The following is a 15918-nucleotide window of genomic DNA, read 5'->3' on the forward strand; positions in this document are numbered from 1 at the left end:
AAGTCAAGCACTGACTACAGGAGTGTAGATACGAGGAAACAGGACATCTGGTTTGAGGTGCACTAGAATGGAGTCTGGGGGTGTTCTACAGGATGATGGGTCTCTTCCCTTTTACGGGTGGAGGTGTTTTTGTTGTTACCTGTATGTGGAGGATGGCTTTGTCTACAGCTTTAGCTTGCAGCAAAGTCACTGTGCACCCCCCAAACCCTCCTCCTGTCATCCTGCTGCCATACACCCCATCCACCTCCAAGGCCAAGGAGACTAGCTCATCCAGCTCGCTGCAGCTGACCTCATACAGGTCTCTGAAACCAGGAGACAAGGTCAGCAAGACACGGGTACCGGCACATTAAAGGACACCTGGATCTGTACCTCAGAGAGTAGTGGCTGTCCACCATCAGCTTCCCAAACCTGCTGTAGGCCCCATCCTTCAGGGCTTCAGCAGCTTGGACAGTTCTCTTGATCTCTTCAATCACATGGCGAGCTCTTCTATATGTGATGTCATCCATCCTGACTTTAGCTTCTAAAAGATTAGACCCAGGACAGAAAAGGGTTTGTAATGATTTACTGATAAAATACATATTCAGAAAATTTGATTTGATTAAAGCAAATCGTACAGGGAGCTGAGAAATAATTCATGTGAAATCCACTTATTGGATCCTTTTATCGTGTGATATTGGTATTTCCTCATGAGACCCCCCCCCCAGGACCTTCTCACATATCACGGGACTCTTGTCCAAACCTCGGACAGTATGAATCTTTACTCGGTGACTGCTACACAACGGTGAAGCTGCATTAGTCAACTCATCCATCATCTGTATTGTTCTATGCTTTGTGAGGCTACTGGAGGATGAGACATTCAGCTTCTTCCTGAACGTCTTCCATCACATCGTGCCTCATGTTCTTCACAGAGTGCTCCAGAAGCACTCGATTGACCTGGTCTTTGTCAACAACGTTCTGCAGGAGGTCACAGACAACACCCTACCAGATATTAACTTGTGTCATCTTGGTGGTTTTCAGAGAGTACCTCCCTGGTCTCTATGGACAGCAGCAGCAAGCCAAGAGATGCCACATGACAAGCCCAGAAGAACTTCACAGTTTGGCTTCAGAGGTGAGAGAGAAGCTCTTAAAGACATGATCAATGTTTCAATGCATAACAGCACTTTTTAATGTTTGTGACACCATCTTGATCCATGCCAAGCAGAGGTTTGCCTTCACTGAGCACCTGATCAGTGCTACGCCTCTGCAAGGAGACACGTTTGGGGAGTACAACAGGCAGTTCCCTGGTCAGCAGTGTAGCGTGATGAATTGTCCATTTCTGACCTAAAGGCTCTGCTCTATTCGCTCTGCCCAAGCAAAACATAAGTTTCTGACACAAGCCTAATCTACAAGATATGGGCCAAGGCCACTCATGCTCTGTGCTCTTATCTAAAGAAGAAAGAAGAAGAAGAAGTCTTTCTCTTTAAATGATAATCAAATAACTTTGTTAGTACAAATAATCAGGTGAAGCTCAATGTTCAATCAATCTGTGAAATGAGAATATTGATTACTTGATATTTTAATCCTATGATAGTTTAATAAGTAATATAACTTTGAACTAGACACTAGACTGATCACACGTAATGCTAAAATCACATGACACATTTCCTTTTTCTGATCCAATCAGAACCTTCCAGATCTGACGCGAGGCGTGGTTTTGTTGGTGCTTGGTAAATCCCCTTTTGTTGTCAAAGTCTGATTCAACAGTAAATCAAAACATCCACTTTATAAAATTATGACCCACGTCATCTTAACTTGAGTTCCAAGCGTTATAGAGAAGTTATTGGAGTGGCCAATCCGTAACTTTCCTCTTAAAGCCGAAAGAACCTAACGACAAGCTGGATTAAATCTGTTGCATGCTCCACCTGCTGCAACGGTTCCTTCAGAATAAAAGCCGAACCATCACAACCCCTTCAGGGTCTCGCTGATGCCAATAAATTGTCGTGACCAGGGAGTAACTCAAAACTGGAAGGGTCGGCAACCACTGCATATCTACAGGCGTCGGTTCCAAGAGGGTCCAAGCTGGACCCCCGACATTCCGGATCTAAACGGGGACTTCCATTGGGGTACGTAGGCCGACTGATGGCGTCTCAATGTGTGTTATAATCTCCAAACCAAAGCTTAGAGCGAAACACCATTTCACTCCCACTCAGAACTAATAGTCTCTCCGGATTTGCTGGTTCTGAACATATTTCACACACACACCATCCTCAGTCTTACTCCACCTTAGTTACATCATACACATAGTGTTTTAAGTTAGTCTTGTTCAAATTGTTTAGAAATAAATCTTTTAACTTTTTAAACCTGACTCTCTCTCTTTCTTGGAGTTGATACGAAGCGTTGCTCAATCCCTGCAATAAAAAGATCCGATCTTCTGGTTAAATTTACTCAAAGATCCACTAAGGTGATGTTTCATATTTTATGACATTTCACATCTATGGTTTGTAATTAAATGTAAGAACATCTTCTCTACAGCAGTTACCGCCACAGATGCGCACGCTGTGCTCAACAAGCTGACAACTAAACAACAGTCGTTTGCACTGGTGCTGTGGCCCGGGGTCATAGTCCAGAACACCTCCAGGATGTGTTTCAGTGACTTTAGTGTTGTTGAAGATCACCACACCCATGACAACTGCTGAAGCTGAGAGGAGCTTTTCAACTCTGACAAGAATCTAAACCTTCCTCAGGAATGCTGTGTCGCAAGATCGCCTGCATGCATTGGCCGTGCTATCCATGGAGAAGATGCTTTAAGGGACACGCCTCACTTGAGTGAGTGAAAATTTGCATCTCTGAAGGAGAGACGAGCAACTGATACTTCCAGAAATAAATGACTGATAACACACATTGCTTGGGTTGTCATTTATTCTAGGCCTTTTTGAGAAATCTGCTTGAATTTTACATTAAATGAAGTGTTCTTTAATCCAGACGTAATGGCACTTCTTCACTAGCATCCAATTCATCCAAACATTGTACAGGTAAGATTAAATGAAATGAGCATGAAACAACAAGCTAAAGTATAAGAGGCTAAATAATAATGAAAAAAAAAAAGACCAGACAAGAATAACATTAGTGTCATGGCGTCAGGTGGGTGCCAAAACCCGTTCGCACGCGGAATACGCATCTCGCGTGCGAACGGGACGGCGAGGTCATTTGTACACTGAGAGGGAGCAAACTGTGTCTGTGAGCGCACAAGGATGTGCACAAGTGACAAGCTTGCGTGTGCGCGTTGGCCAACGAGCGCGCAGCAGCCTTTCTGCGCGCTCGGTTTCTGATTCTGCTCGCTCGGATGTAGGGAGTTTTGGCACTCTGGAGGCGTGGCCTGTGGCTGATCTTTTCTGTCCTCTGATTGGTAAGTTTTTTTCCGCTCCTTACCCTCTACCTCATTGGCCCATTGGTTTCCTCTCGGAGCACTATGGGGGTAGCTGAAAGACAAATCTGATTCACACTTTAGTAAGTACTGTTATAGCTCAGCTGATAGAATCAATGACTTTCACTCGGAGGATTCAGGTTTGAATTCAGGCATGTTTTCCTCTGCCGTGTGCTCGTTGGCCAACGCGCGCACGCCAAGTTTGCCACTTGTGCACATCCTTGTGCGCTCACAGACACAGTTTGCTCCCTCTCAGTGTACAAATGACCTCTCGCCATGTATATTTTCACTCGAGAGGTTCTAACTTCCACGTGCGAGTCCCGTTCGCACGCGCGATGTGGACCATGGGTTTTGGCACCCATCTGATGTCATATAGAGTGAAATAAAGTATAAATCATAGTAGCTCCCTGATCTAAAAATGAAAAAGACTGGTATACTAGGGTTTCCACATATTTGACTGGTAATTATACTGAGACTGCTACTGGTTAGATTTAAAACAATCACATTGAATCTTCCATTGAATAGATTTTGCTATCTAGTCTTTTAGCCATCTTTATGAAGACATCAGTGGCTAATAACCTCACCTGAAGCAAAGCTTAAAAAGCAACTGCAAGCACTTTCAAACAGACTTGAATCTGCACCGAAGGGCCTTGAGTGTCTGTTAGTGCCTGTTTTTGTCTTCTTAAACTTTTGCTTTGCACTATCTTCCATTGGGAAAGAGAAGGAAACTCATCTGTGGGTAATCCTGTTGTCTAGTAGCTCCGGTTTGGGCCATCTGAAAACAATAAGTGCAATCAGGGGCTGTGAACGAGCTGTTTCTGCCCTCCCTGAAAACACTCATCAGGTGATCAAGGTCTCCACCATTGCAATCAGCAGCAGCATGAACAGCTGTTTCCAACTAGTAGCACGGCATAAGTTTGGTGGCATAACTGACGCGTTAGCGGAAGCATCAGCCCTTGTGTCTCAGCCCCTCTGGTGTGAAGACACTCCGGGGTAAAGACATACGTGTCTACCTGCGTGTGTCCACAGAGCAAACAAACTTGACCCAGACGCTACTCCATCAACACCTAGCAAAATGTGCCATTGTCCTATACCCGTGATCACTAGCATCAGAGGAAGGTCACACACAGCAAACCGCTTTTGCAACCTTCAAAACCTCCGATCGCTAAAACCAGCTCCCCCTGAAGACACCCACCTGTCTATGGGACTGTGGAACTGCCAATCAGCTGTAAACAAAGCTGACTTCATTACCACACATGCAAACCACCTGTCACTCGATGCACTGGCTCTCACTGAGACCTGGATCAAACCATGTGACAATGCTACCCCATCTGCTCTGTCAGTTAACCACACTTTCACCCACACTTCTCCTGCATCTGGTCGAGGTGGTGGAACGGGCATGTTCATTTCCAACAAATGGATATACAGTCAATTGCTACCCATCACTATATACAACTCCTTTGAATACCATGCCATCCAGGTGACTGTAATGAAAAAGTTCTTTTTGGTTGTCATATATCGCCAACCAGGTCAACTCGGAGACTTTCTTGACTTTCTCCAATGGTCCTTGGAGACATGAATATTCACCTGGACAATCCCAGCTCATCAGGCTTCCTGTCACTAATGTCATCATTTGATCTAAAACTAGTACAAAGTCCTCCAACTCACAAAGCTGGAAAAGCACTTGACCTCATTTTCACCAGAAACTGCCATAGACACAATCTCTGTCACACCACTGCATCTTTCCGATCATTACTTCATCCATTTCAGCACCTCTCTACAATGGAGGCCCACCGCTTCCTCCCCAATGGTCTCATTCTGCCGCAACCTCTGCAATCTGGCACCCAACCACTTCTCATCTCTTGTCTGCTTATGAAGTGAATGATGCCACCGAGTCACTCTGCTCCACACTCGGCTCTTGTCTTAACAACTTGTGCCCTTTAGCCACTAGACCTGCTAGATCCTCTCAGTCGCACCCTTGGCTAAATGATACCCTCCGGGCTCTATGCACCAATCTTAGAGCTGCGGAACAGAAATGGCGAAAAACAAGAGATCCTGGTGATCTATTGAAATTTCAGGAATCACTGTCCTCATTCTCTGCCAACATCACTGATGCAAAGAAAGCTTTCTACACTGACAAAATTCTCAGCTCTACTGACTCTCAGAAACTATTTTCAACATTCAAAACTCTGCTCAACCCTCCGTCTCCACCTCCTACCAACAACCTATCAGCTGACACCTTTGCCTCATTCTTCACTGACAAAGTGGCAGCGATAAGAAAACAGTTTACTCAACTGGCCACTCCTGAACATTCGCTACCACAAACTCCTTCTAGCCCAACCATCTCAGACCCTACTGCTTCATTTTCCTCTTGTTCCCCTCTCACAGAGAACTGTGTGTCCAAGCTTCTCACGTGCAGCCGCCCTACTACATGCCCACTTGACCCCATTCCGACTAAGCTGCTCCAAGATATTGCTCCTAAAGTAGCCGCAGCAGTCACACACTGACATCCGGTACATTTCCCACCTCTCTCAAGCATGTTCAGGTTAAACCGCTGCTAAAAAACCATCTCTTCCTCCAAATCATCAGGAGAACTACCGACCTATCTCTCTCCTCCCTTTTTTGTCCAAAATCATTGAAAGGGTGGCTTTCAAGCAGATCACAGAATACCTCTCACAAAACTGTCTGCTTGACCCTTACCAATCTGGGTTCAAACAGGGCCACTCCACTGAAACTGCTCTGTTACCAGTGACTGAATCCTTAAACGAAGCTAGAGCGACTGCCAAATCCTCAGTGCTTATTCTGCTCGACTTATCGGCAGCATGTGACACTGTCAACCATGGCTTCCTTTTGTCCACACTCTCTAGCATGGGCATCACAGAGAAAGCACACGCCTGGTTTGAATCGTACCTCACAGGATGATCATTCAGTGTATCTTGGCCTGGACAATCCTCTACCGTGCACCATCTTGCCACAGGAGTCCCCCAGGGCTCTGTACTAGGACCTCTTCTCTTTGCCATATACACCACCTCACTGGGTGAGATCATTTGATCACATGGCTTCTCCTACCACTGCTATGCAGACGACACCCAGCTCTATCTGTCATTTCCAGCGGACGACCACACTGTCTCTGCACGAATATCAAACTGTCTCTCTAACATATCAACATGGATGAAATCCCATCATCTCCAACTCAACCTCTCTAAAACTGAACTACTTGTCATCCCAGCAAAACCATCCATACAGCACAATATCTCAATCCAGAATGACTTCCTATCTCTGGCTCCTTCAAAGGCAGTTGGAAATCTGGGTGTTGTGATTGATGAACACCTGACCTTTAAAGATCATGTCGCCTCTGTTGCTCGTTCATGCCGCTTAGCGCTGTATAACATACGAAAGATCAGACCATACCTAACACAACATGCCACCCAGCTCCTGGTGCAATCTACTGTCATCTCCCAACTCGATTACTGCAACGCCCTTCTAACTGGTCTTCCAGGCTGTACTGTGAGACCTCTTCAAATGGTCCAGAACGCAGCGGCACGTCTGGTCTTCAGTCAGCCAAAAAGAGCACATGTCACCCCTCTGTTCATTGAGCTCCACTGGCTAGCGCTAGCAGCACACATCAAATTCAAATTGCTAACACTAGCATACAAGTCTGAAATGGTACGGCTCCCATCTACCTGAATCCTCTTGCAAAGGCTTACGTCTCGGCCCGGCCGCTCCGGTCATCACAGGATGGTCGGCTAGCAGTGCCTACACCACGCTCAGGACAATCCAGGCTCTTCTCATGCATCGTTCCACAAATGTGGAATGACCTACCAAGCACTACCAGAACAGGGGCTTCTTTTTCAATTTTAAGGAAAAACTCCTGAAGACCCTGCTCTTCAGAGAGCATCTTCTAAACTAGCAACCTCCCTGCACCCGTCCCCCCTCTCTACTGTCCTCTCCTTGTTCCCTCCTCTCCATGACTGATGTCAAGTTGTTGTTGTTATTGTTGTTGTTAGCCTCAGGGGCAACATGCCGATTATCACCTGTAAGTCGCTTTGGACAAAAACGTCTGCTAAATACATAAACATAAAGATAATAAAGGTCAATACATGACATAGCAAACGCTCCTGGCAAGATCCCATTGCTTTCACACACTGGTGGAAACCTCTGAGCCAGTAGAATTGCTTGGTGAGTTTTTTCGCCTGGCTTTGTGTTAACCAATCTCAGGAAGAGAATACCCGTAAACCAGAAAATTATGGAATGCTTCGGAGATTTGTAAACACTCCAGAAGCAGGTACAAACAGTGTAGAATCAGCTCAGTTTGACGTTGTTACTTAATATTACACAAACCGGGTGGATTATAACACAGATTATGACCATGAAGCAACAAAGATGAGGTGGAATTTGCGCTTCTGAATTACTGAAATGAGCTTTGTTTGTTTTAATGCTACCTTCGCACCTTGCTCCATAGGTATGGAGCGTCTAGTGGTACTACTTATATTGTTTTAATGATGAGAGTCTGGGCTTTAGGTCAAACGGCTGCTCTGTGGATATCTCATATTGCATTGTCACAACTGTGTTTTTCTCTATGTGTATTTAGCGTATTTTTACAGCCTTAATAAGATGGTTTTGACGGCTTGTTGTCATTGGGTGTTGTTGTGGAACAAAACGTGGATTCTGGAGTTTAAATGAGCCTCTTCCCTTTAAGTACATGTACAGTTTGCATATATTGGTGAATATTTAGCATGTTTTCAGAACAACTTTGTTGTTGGAAGTGCTCGTATGGTTCAAGTTGTGTGATGCATAAAAATGCAAGGTTTCCCCCAGCGCTTTATAAGCCTGGCCACCCGCCAGGCTAAGCGTCATGACCCACCACCCTCCCTGACCATACCGTGTCCGCTGACATGAACAGCGCAGCGAAACTCGAACCCTCCAACAGCTGATACTGGTGAGAAACAGCAGCAGAACCGAGCGGAACATGTGCAATCCCCTACTCCCGCCCCCGCTCTCACTGAGGAGCGCTGTGGGACAAAAGGAATATGGGGCTGGTCTTTGCACTGCCGCAGACTTCTGTTTCCCATAATTTGCTTTTTACTGCGATTGAAACCGTTCTCATTAAAAATATAAATAAATGAAATCTATTTCAGCTGGCTAAATCAACTGCTGCCGACACCAGGAGTCAAACCATCATCAACAAATGGTAAAACAATGTAACGTCCAGTTAGGGTCATTTTTTACCTACATATTGACCTACATGCCACCGGTCATCAGCAGACATAATTCCATCCTCTAAGGTGGATTTTAAATTCTATCTCCCAATGAGCCAGAAGGTTCTGCAGCTCTGAACACATGATAACATATTGCCAACAAACTGTTCCCGCTTCACGGACTTAAGCTTCCCCTTATCGCTTCTACAGGATTCCTCCTGCCTCTGAATAAAAGTGAACATTTTCAGCTCATATGAGTTAATTAATCATGAAAATGAAATGAATAATATGGTTAAATGAAATATTTTGAATAATCTGTGCCTAAGGTAATAAGGTTAAAATGAATTTTAATATTACAATGAAACATTTTGATGTTATGATCAGAAATGTTTGGTTTAACAAGTGAATCATTATCTACACTCGTACAATTTTCATAAGATATAAATTACAGTTAACGTCACTGCACATAAAGATTCTTTATCCACAGAACTAGCATTCTTGTATCTGGAAAAGACGTGTGTTCTGAAGTTTGTTTGTTAACACCTCTTACCCTCCTTTGTCCTCACTGGCCATGTAATGATAATATGGGAATATTAAAACAGAATCACTTGGGGAGTGATCCAGTTAGTTTTCGAGCAGAACTCCAGACTGCCCACCGGGGGAAAACTATCTAACCACTGCATCTGGTGGCAACTTGGTGTCCCAGAGCAAAGGGAACCCCAAGGTGCTGTTTAACACCATCAGCAGCATCGTCTCTCCTGCCTCTCCTACAGCCTCCATCCACTCTGTTACAGACTGTGAGAACTTTCTGTCTTTCTTTGTGGACAAACTCAATAAGGTTAGATCTAGCATCTCTCCTTCAGCCTTGTCGCTGCCTCTCCCGACTCCAACCAGGCCCATCATCCTAGACAGCTTTGCTCCTGTTTCTTTGCCTGAGTTAACCAAACTAGTTAACTCTATGAAGACCTCTGCATGCCCCCTCCACATCTTACCCTCATCTTTGTTTAAAAGTGCTTTTCAGTCCATCGGTCCCAGCGTGCTCTCTATAATTAAAGTGCATGTCAAGTGTGCCTCAGAGTCTTACCCCACCCACGTATCAATTTTAAAAACTGCAACATTAGTAGGCGTTGCCTGGAGGACCGAGAGGGCGGAGCCGTGGCAGTGACGAAGACGATGGCTAACTAGACGATGCTAGCTCCCTTCACTCTGAGCAGTCATTAGAAGTGGAGGACGTTTCTCCCCCTCCTTACCCAGACACTCGAGAAGAAAGGGACCAAGTCTATTTGGAGGAGACAAGCGGACCTGAGCCTTATTGTTTTGAGCTTGTGAGTTGCCTGAAATTACCGGAACCGACCCAACAGAACCAGCTCTGAATGTAAGTAGCCGTTAGCCATAGCATTGGATTAGCTGCAGGATTTGGCTCCACGACCCTAGAGAGCTAGTATTCAGCATGTTTTAGAGGTTTATCTGCATCAACACACCTGGTTTTAATCAGCAACAAACAGCTGAGCTGCTTAACAGCTAATCTAACCTGTTAAAGCAGGAAAACCACTGAAACGTGCTGGATAGCAGCTCTCCAGGAGCCCTGGGCTCAAGTTACAGTCTGCTGCAGAAAGTTATGAAAATACCCCATGAGAAAATTATTCTGTAATGTGTTCAGCCCACTAAAACTGCCCTGATTTATTTATTTATTTACTGATACTAGCTGCTCTTGGTTGCAGGTGATCCTCTGGTGTCTGCAGGTGGTCTCCTCTGCTGGTGTCGTCAGGATCAGGAGCTTCCAGAAGAATGTGCCTTTCAATGACTCTTTCCCCCTTATTTGTTATATTAATTAAATAAATCTCAATTTATATATTTCCTGTTTTTGTTCATGTCCATAAATACTTAAACATGCTTGAAATTAAAACGAGCTTTTAACAGTGAGGTGCTAGTTTAATTCATCACAATAGTGCTAGTTAAACATGCAACAATGTGATAATTCAATTAACGTAATTTATAAATATCCATTAAAATATCAAAACTGGAATCAAAATAAGATATTTGGCAGCGCAAAAAACTTGTCAAACACAATATTTATTATAATAATTGTAGGCAGACAGGAGACAGAGCTGATGGAGGTTCTCAGTCATCGAAGGATGGCTGAAGGCTTTCCAGGAACAGGAGATGTGGTGTTGTCTCTTCTCTCTCTATTCTGCCAGATGAGCTGATAGGTTACAGGTGTGTGAGGACATCCTCATGCTGTCACAACCAGATGACAGGAGTTATCAGGTGATCAGCCAGGCTAATGATGAGATGCAGAAAGAAAACAAATCCAGGACAGTGTACAATATGTGGCGTTGCTCACCTTATGTGCTCTTATAGAGTATTAACGTGTGCCTGCCTCATGGTGTAGAGTCCATATTTTGCTGAGTGTCCTGCAATAATGCAGGTTATTAGTTAATTTACTTTTGATAGCAAAAACAAAATATTTAATGGAAAAGTTGTTTACCAGGTGAATCAGCTCACACGTCACCACCAAGTGTCACAGGGCCAGAATCAGTAGCCTCCTTCATGATGTCATGATGTAATCACATACTTATTTAATTGTTAATATCTTAAAAATTCAGAAATGTTTTATTTTTATTTTTTTTACCTTGAACAGTTCACTGAGCTTGCACTGTCACTGAGGTGGAAGCTGGAATCAACAGCAGACACCTCACACCGTGGTCTTTTCAGGAGGTGTGGATGCTCTGGGACTTTCTGGAAGATGAATTTCTGTCATGGTCCCCGTGGGTCACCAGACACACTGCGGCTGTGAGCTCTATAAAAACAAAGAAGCAGCACATTTATAAACGTTTAAAAGAGCATAAAATCACTTGTAACAATCTGTAAAACAAATTAAAACTAGAAGGTAATAAAATGTTTACAAAGAAGATTATTAAAAATAATTCACCTTTGCTACGGGTAACACCACGTCAGCCTGGACAAGTGCATTCTTACAGATTACTAAATCAGTCTGACAGCCAGTGTCTTGGGTAAATTTAGCCTGAAAAAAAAATAGAAGCACATTGATGTTTATAAAGTCAGATAATATACAAAAGAAACTGTCCCATATAGGCGCTTTATAACATTCCTAGTGTGTGATGTTATTATAAAGTAAAAGTCAGTCACATATGATGTGGAGATCCTGAGATGCGACCTCCTGAACAGAATTCCTCACAGAACCGGGTCACGCTGTGCTGGATTTCACGCTGTAATGCTGTCTGTCAACTAGTGCTGTTAGTTAGAGTCACTGTTGCAGAATTACCAACTGACACAAAAACAACCCGAATTTTCTCTGAGCCTGACAGTCATGTGGACCGTTTTGTCGGCCAGGGCTTCGAGACATGTTCCGATTCGCCGCTGATTCTAACCTTACATCCCGTTCCAAAGGCAGTGCAGGCTGATATTAGTTAAATGGAGTGAACCACGTCTCTCAAGCTTTGCATTTAGGTAGGGAATTGTCTTTAGAAGATGTTAAAACTTTTATTTAGCGTACTCACCTCAGACTGGAGCCCGTCATGGTGGGGGAGCAGAGTCGGTGGGCTGTATCTAAATCGCGGAAGAGCCACGGTGGGCACAGCCTCCCTCTTGGAACGGAGACGTGCAGAATGGCGGGTAAAATGCTGGTTGCAAACTACAGCACCAGGCGGGAGCTGAATCTTTTCCAGACACGCAATCACTGGCGCCTAATTTCTAAGTCCAGCGGAAAGGAGTGCAACCCGACAGAGCTCCGCAACCATACTACACTACACCATCTCACCATGCTAACACGATATGGAGCACTAAACCCGAACTACTTTCCTAATAACACTAACAGCCAAACACTAACTAAACTACAATATCCAACAGCCAAGCTAACACTAAATAAGTATGTATAACACTAAAAGCTATGCTAAAGACTAGGATATGCTAATGCTATATGCTAATGCTGAACTATGGCTAGCCTCCTACACTCGCTTGCAAATCCAACTCCCAACTCGCCACAAGGCATGGCTGAGACTCGATGCTTTTATAACGTTGACACAGAGCTGCTACGTAGTACTCTACTGGTTTACGTAGTATCTTACTCTTTAGCCATTGGCTAAAATTTATTCAAAATGAGTCAAATTCTATGTTTTAAGCTGAAGGTGGAGCTATACTGTGGTATTTAGGCAGAATTTTTAATTTTTAAAGAAAATGCACCAAAATGCTAAAATAATGAATACACACATTTAAAACACTATTAGACACTCATTTATACAGTTCATCAGCAAAAAAAAGTTAATTTAGACGTTACTTGCTCTTTAATGCTTCTCTGGTTTCTGGTCAGGTCCCTGCTTACTTTAAGAACGCTGTAATCCACCCGCTTCTTTAAAAACCGAGTCTTGACCCCTCTCTCCATAGCAGCTTCAGACCCATCTCTAAACTTCCGTTCATCTCCAAGATCTTGGAAAAGGTTGTGGCTAAACAACTCACAGCTGCTCTTGATGAACATAACATCTATGATAGCTTCCAGTCAGGTTTTCGTAGAGCTCATTCTACTGAAACAGCTCTTCTTAGGGTCTCTAATGACCTTCTGACTCACAGTGATGCAGGGGACTGTTCTGTTCTGGTCCTGCCGGACCTGACTGCAGCCTTTGACACTGTTGACCATCACCTGCTACTGGAGAGGCTGAGAGACTGGGTAGGCCTATCAGGATCTGCTCTGGAGTGGATCTCCTCTTATCTCTCTGAGCGCTCCTTTTCTGTGGCCATCTCCAAGTTTAGGTCCTCCACCACCTCTCTTACTCATGGTGTCCCACAAGGTTCTGTGCTGGGGCCTCTGCTCTTCCTCCTCTATCTGCTCCCTCTTCAGCACATCCTGAGCTCCTTCAAATGAATCTCCTACCATCTTTATGCAGATGACATCCAACTGTGCATCTCCTTTAAGCCCCATGAGATGTCTAAGCTGCAGCTGTTCCACACCTGCTTAGACTCTATCAAAACCTGGATGGTGGGAGCTTTCTTCAGCTGAATGAAGATAAGACTGAGATCCTCATCTGTGCCCCAGACAAGCTGGTTCCCAAAGTCAGAGACTCTCTTGGTCAGCTTGCTTCTCACACCAAACCTTCTGTCAGGAATCTTGGCGTGACCTTTGACCCAGCTCTCACCCTGGATTCTCATATCAGTTCTCTTGTTGGCTCTTCCTTCTTCCATCTCAGGAACGTTGCTAAGCTGAGTCCCATTCTGTCCCGCTCTGAACTTGAGACAGTTCTCCACACCTTCATCTCCTCACGCTTAAGACTACTGTAACTCTCTTTTCACGTGTCTGAGCAGAACCTCCCTGAACCGTCTACAGGTGGTTCAGAACGCCTGTGCTCGGCTTCTGACCAAGTCCTCCAAACACACCCACATCACCCCGCTTCTCCTCCAGCTTCACTGGCTGCCAGTCAACTTCAGGGTTCATTTCAAGATCCTGGTTCTGGTCTATAGGGCCTTACATGGACAAGCACCATCTTACATTGGTGATCTTCTTAGTCCCTACACCCCCAGCAGGTCCCTGAGGTCCAGTGATCAAAGCCTACTGGTTGTGCAGCACCAGGCTAAAGGTCAAAGGTGACAGATCATCTGCTGCTGTGGGCCCCAGACTCTGGACCTCTCTCCCCCTGAGCCTGAGATCAGTGGACTCAGTGGTCTCCTTTAAAAAGCAGCTGAAGACTCACTTGTTCAAGCTGGCTTTTGTATGACCTTCTTCACCTCTCTCTCTTTATTCTGCTCTCCCCACCTATTCCACCTTCCTCAGGATCCACTGATTTCCCTCTTTCCTGTTCACTCTCTCTCTTTCTTAACATTTTAATCACAATTGTCTATTTTTGCTCATTTGAAACATATTTTTAACCATTTTCTAAATTCTTTTTATATTTTTACATTTATATATTTTTACTTGAGTTGCCATAGCGACGGCACATTCCACATATCTTCTGAGGGGGGAGTTTTCATTGGAGCCTTGCAGGCTCAAGGGCACCAGATTCCGATTAGAAATTGTTTTGGGGCCAGACAGAGATCATTTCCTCTCTGTCTTAAAGTTCCTTGGGCCTCAACCTCTCAAAATCCCAATAATGAACATTAAACTATCCCAATCCGTGCTGATTCGTCCACTCTATCCTTGATGGCATCCATCTTTGTGCCAATGAATGAATCTCGGCCAAAGTTCCAACCTTACGATTCATCTGGACAATTATGTGAGTCTGTGAAATCCGGGAGCCCCGTCTCCCATTCTCGTTGTTGAAAAAATTTTATCAATTGCATTGAGTGACCAACTGACGAGGTCCATTTTAGTGATTTCAGTTTCCAGCTTCGAGAAAAAAATGCAGAAGCAGCCGTTCACCCAGCACACAGAGACAGATAAAGGGCCTTGAGGATAAGATATGGAGCAGAGGAGGAAAAAAGCGTCTGCATACTCCGAGAGCCGGAAGAAGACGGCCCGCCAGGCTAAGCGTCATGCCCCGCCCCCTCCCCGACCCTACCATGTCGGCTGACACGAACGGCGCAACGAAACTAGAGCCCTCCATCAGCTGATACTGGTGAGAAACAGCAGCGGAACGTGTGCAACCCCCACCCCCGCTCTCACGGAGGAGCGCAGCAGTACGGAGCACGCGACCCCCCGTATCAGATGTATAAATATTATATGTGTATAACGTATTGTTTTATACAGGAAAAAACGTGCAGTGGAGATAAAACTATCTACATTTCTTGTTTTTATTTAACTATTCCATGTCCTGTCTGTCTCTCATCTTCCTGCATCTCTTCACTTCCGGCACACGCAGAGTACAGACGCTTCTGCTTTTGCTCCCTTATCTTTTTTTTTTCCAAGGCTCTTTGTCCTGTCTGCCTACAGAGCGCTTCTCTGCATTTCTTCTGGAAATCCCTATTTTTTGGAAATGGATTTAATTAATTGGTCATTCAACGCGATTGATAAGATCTTTTGTTGGGTATTTTTATAGTTGTACCTTTTTGAGGCCTAAAAGATGCCCATTTTGTGTTATTAACACAAAATGAATCTCTGTTTTTGCCAACTGTTGCTGTTCATGAAAGGTTGAGCAAGGATGTTGATTGTGGGTTTCCAACTGAAAACTGTACCTCTGTAACCTGAGAAGGCCCCGCCTTCTCCCCCATCCTTTTGCTGAATAAAGCCCCTGGGAAACTGAGGAGACTTGGGAGTGACGGGGGGAAAATCCTCGGAGGAGGTTTTTCCCTGCGTTAACTCTCCATTATTTTGGGGACTCAGGGTAAAATGTCTCCCTTATTGTCATGTGTGTTATTTCAGGTCCCACGGTT

General features: G+C 44.6%; 1 protein-coding gene across 1 annotated transcript in view; it reads right to left on the reverse strand.

Annotated features, from left to right (window-relative positions):
- Positions 1-15918, reverse strand: part of galk1 (galactokinase 1) — a 63468-nt gene that overhangs the window by 22673 nt on the left and 24877 nt on the right. Inside the window, exons 6-7 of the mRNA XM_054736376.2 lie at positions 370-520; positions 140-302 (exon numbers count right to left, since the gene is read on the reverse strand). Of these exons, the coding sequence (XP_054592351.2) occupies positions 140-302; positions 370-520 (314 nt within the window). The remainder of the gene's footprint in view (positions 1-139; positions 303-369; positions 521-15918) is intronic.

Source organism: Nothobranchius furzeri, chromosome 16 (assembly GCF_043380555.1).
Source record: "Nothobranchius furzeri strain GRZ-AD chromosome 16, NfurGRZ-RIMD1, whole genome shotgun sequence".
In the NCBI taxonomy this organism is placed as follows: Eukaryota; Metazoa; Chordata; class Actinopteri; order Cyprinodontiformes; family Nothobranchiidae; genus Nothobranchius; species Nothobranchius furzeri.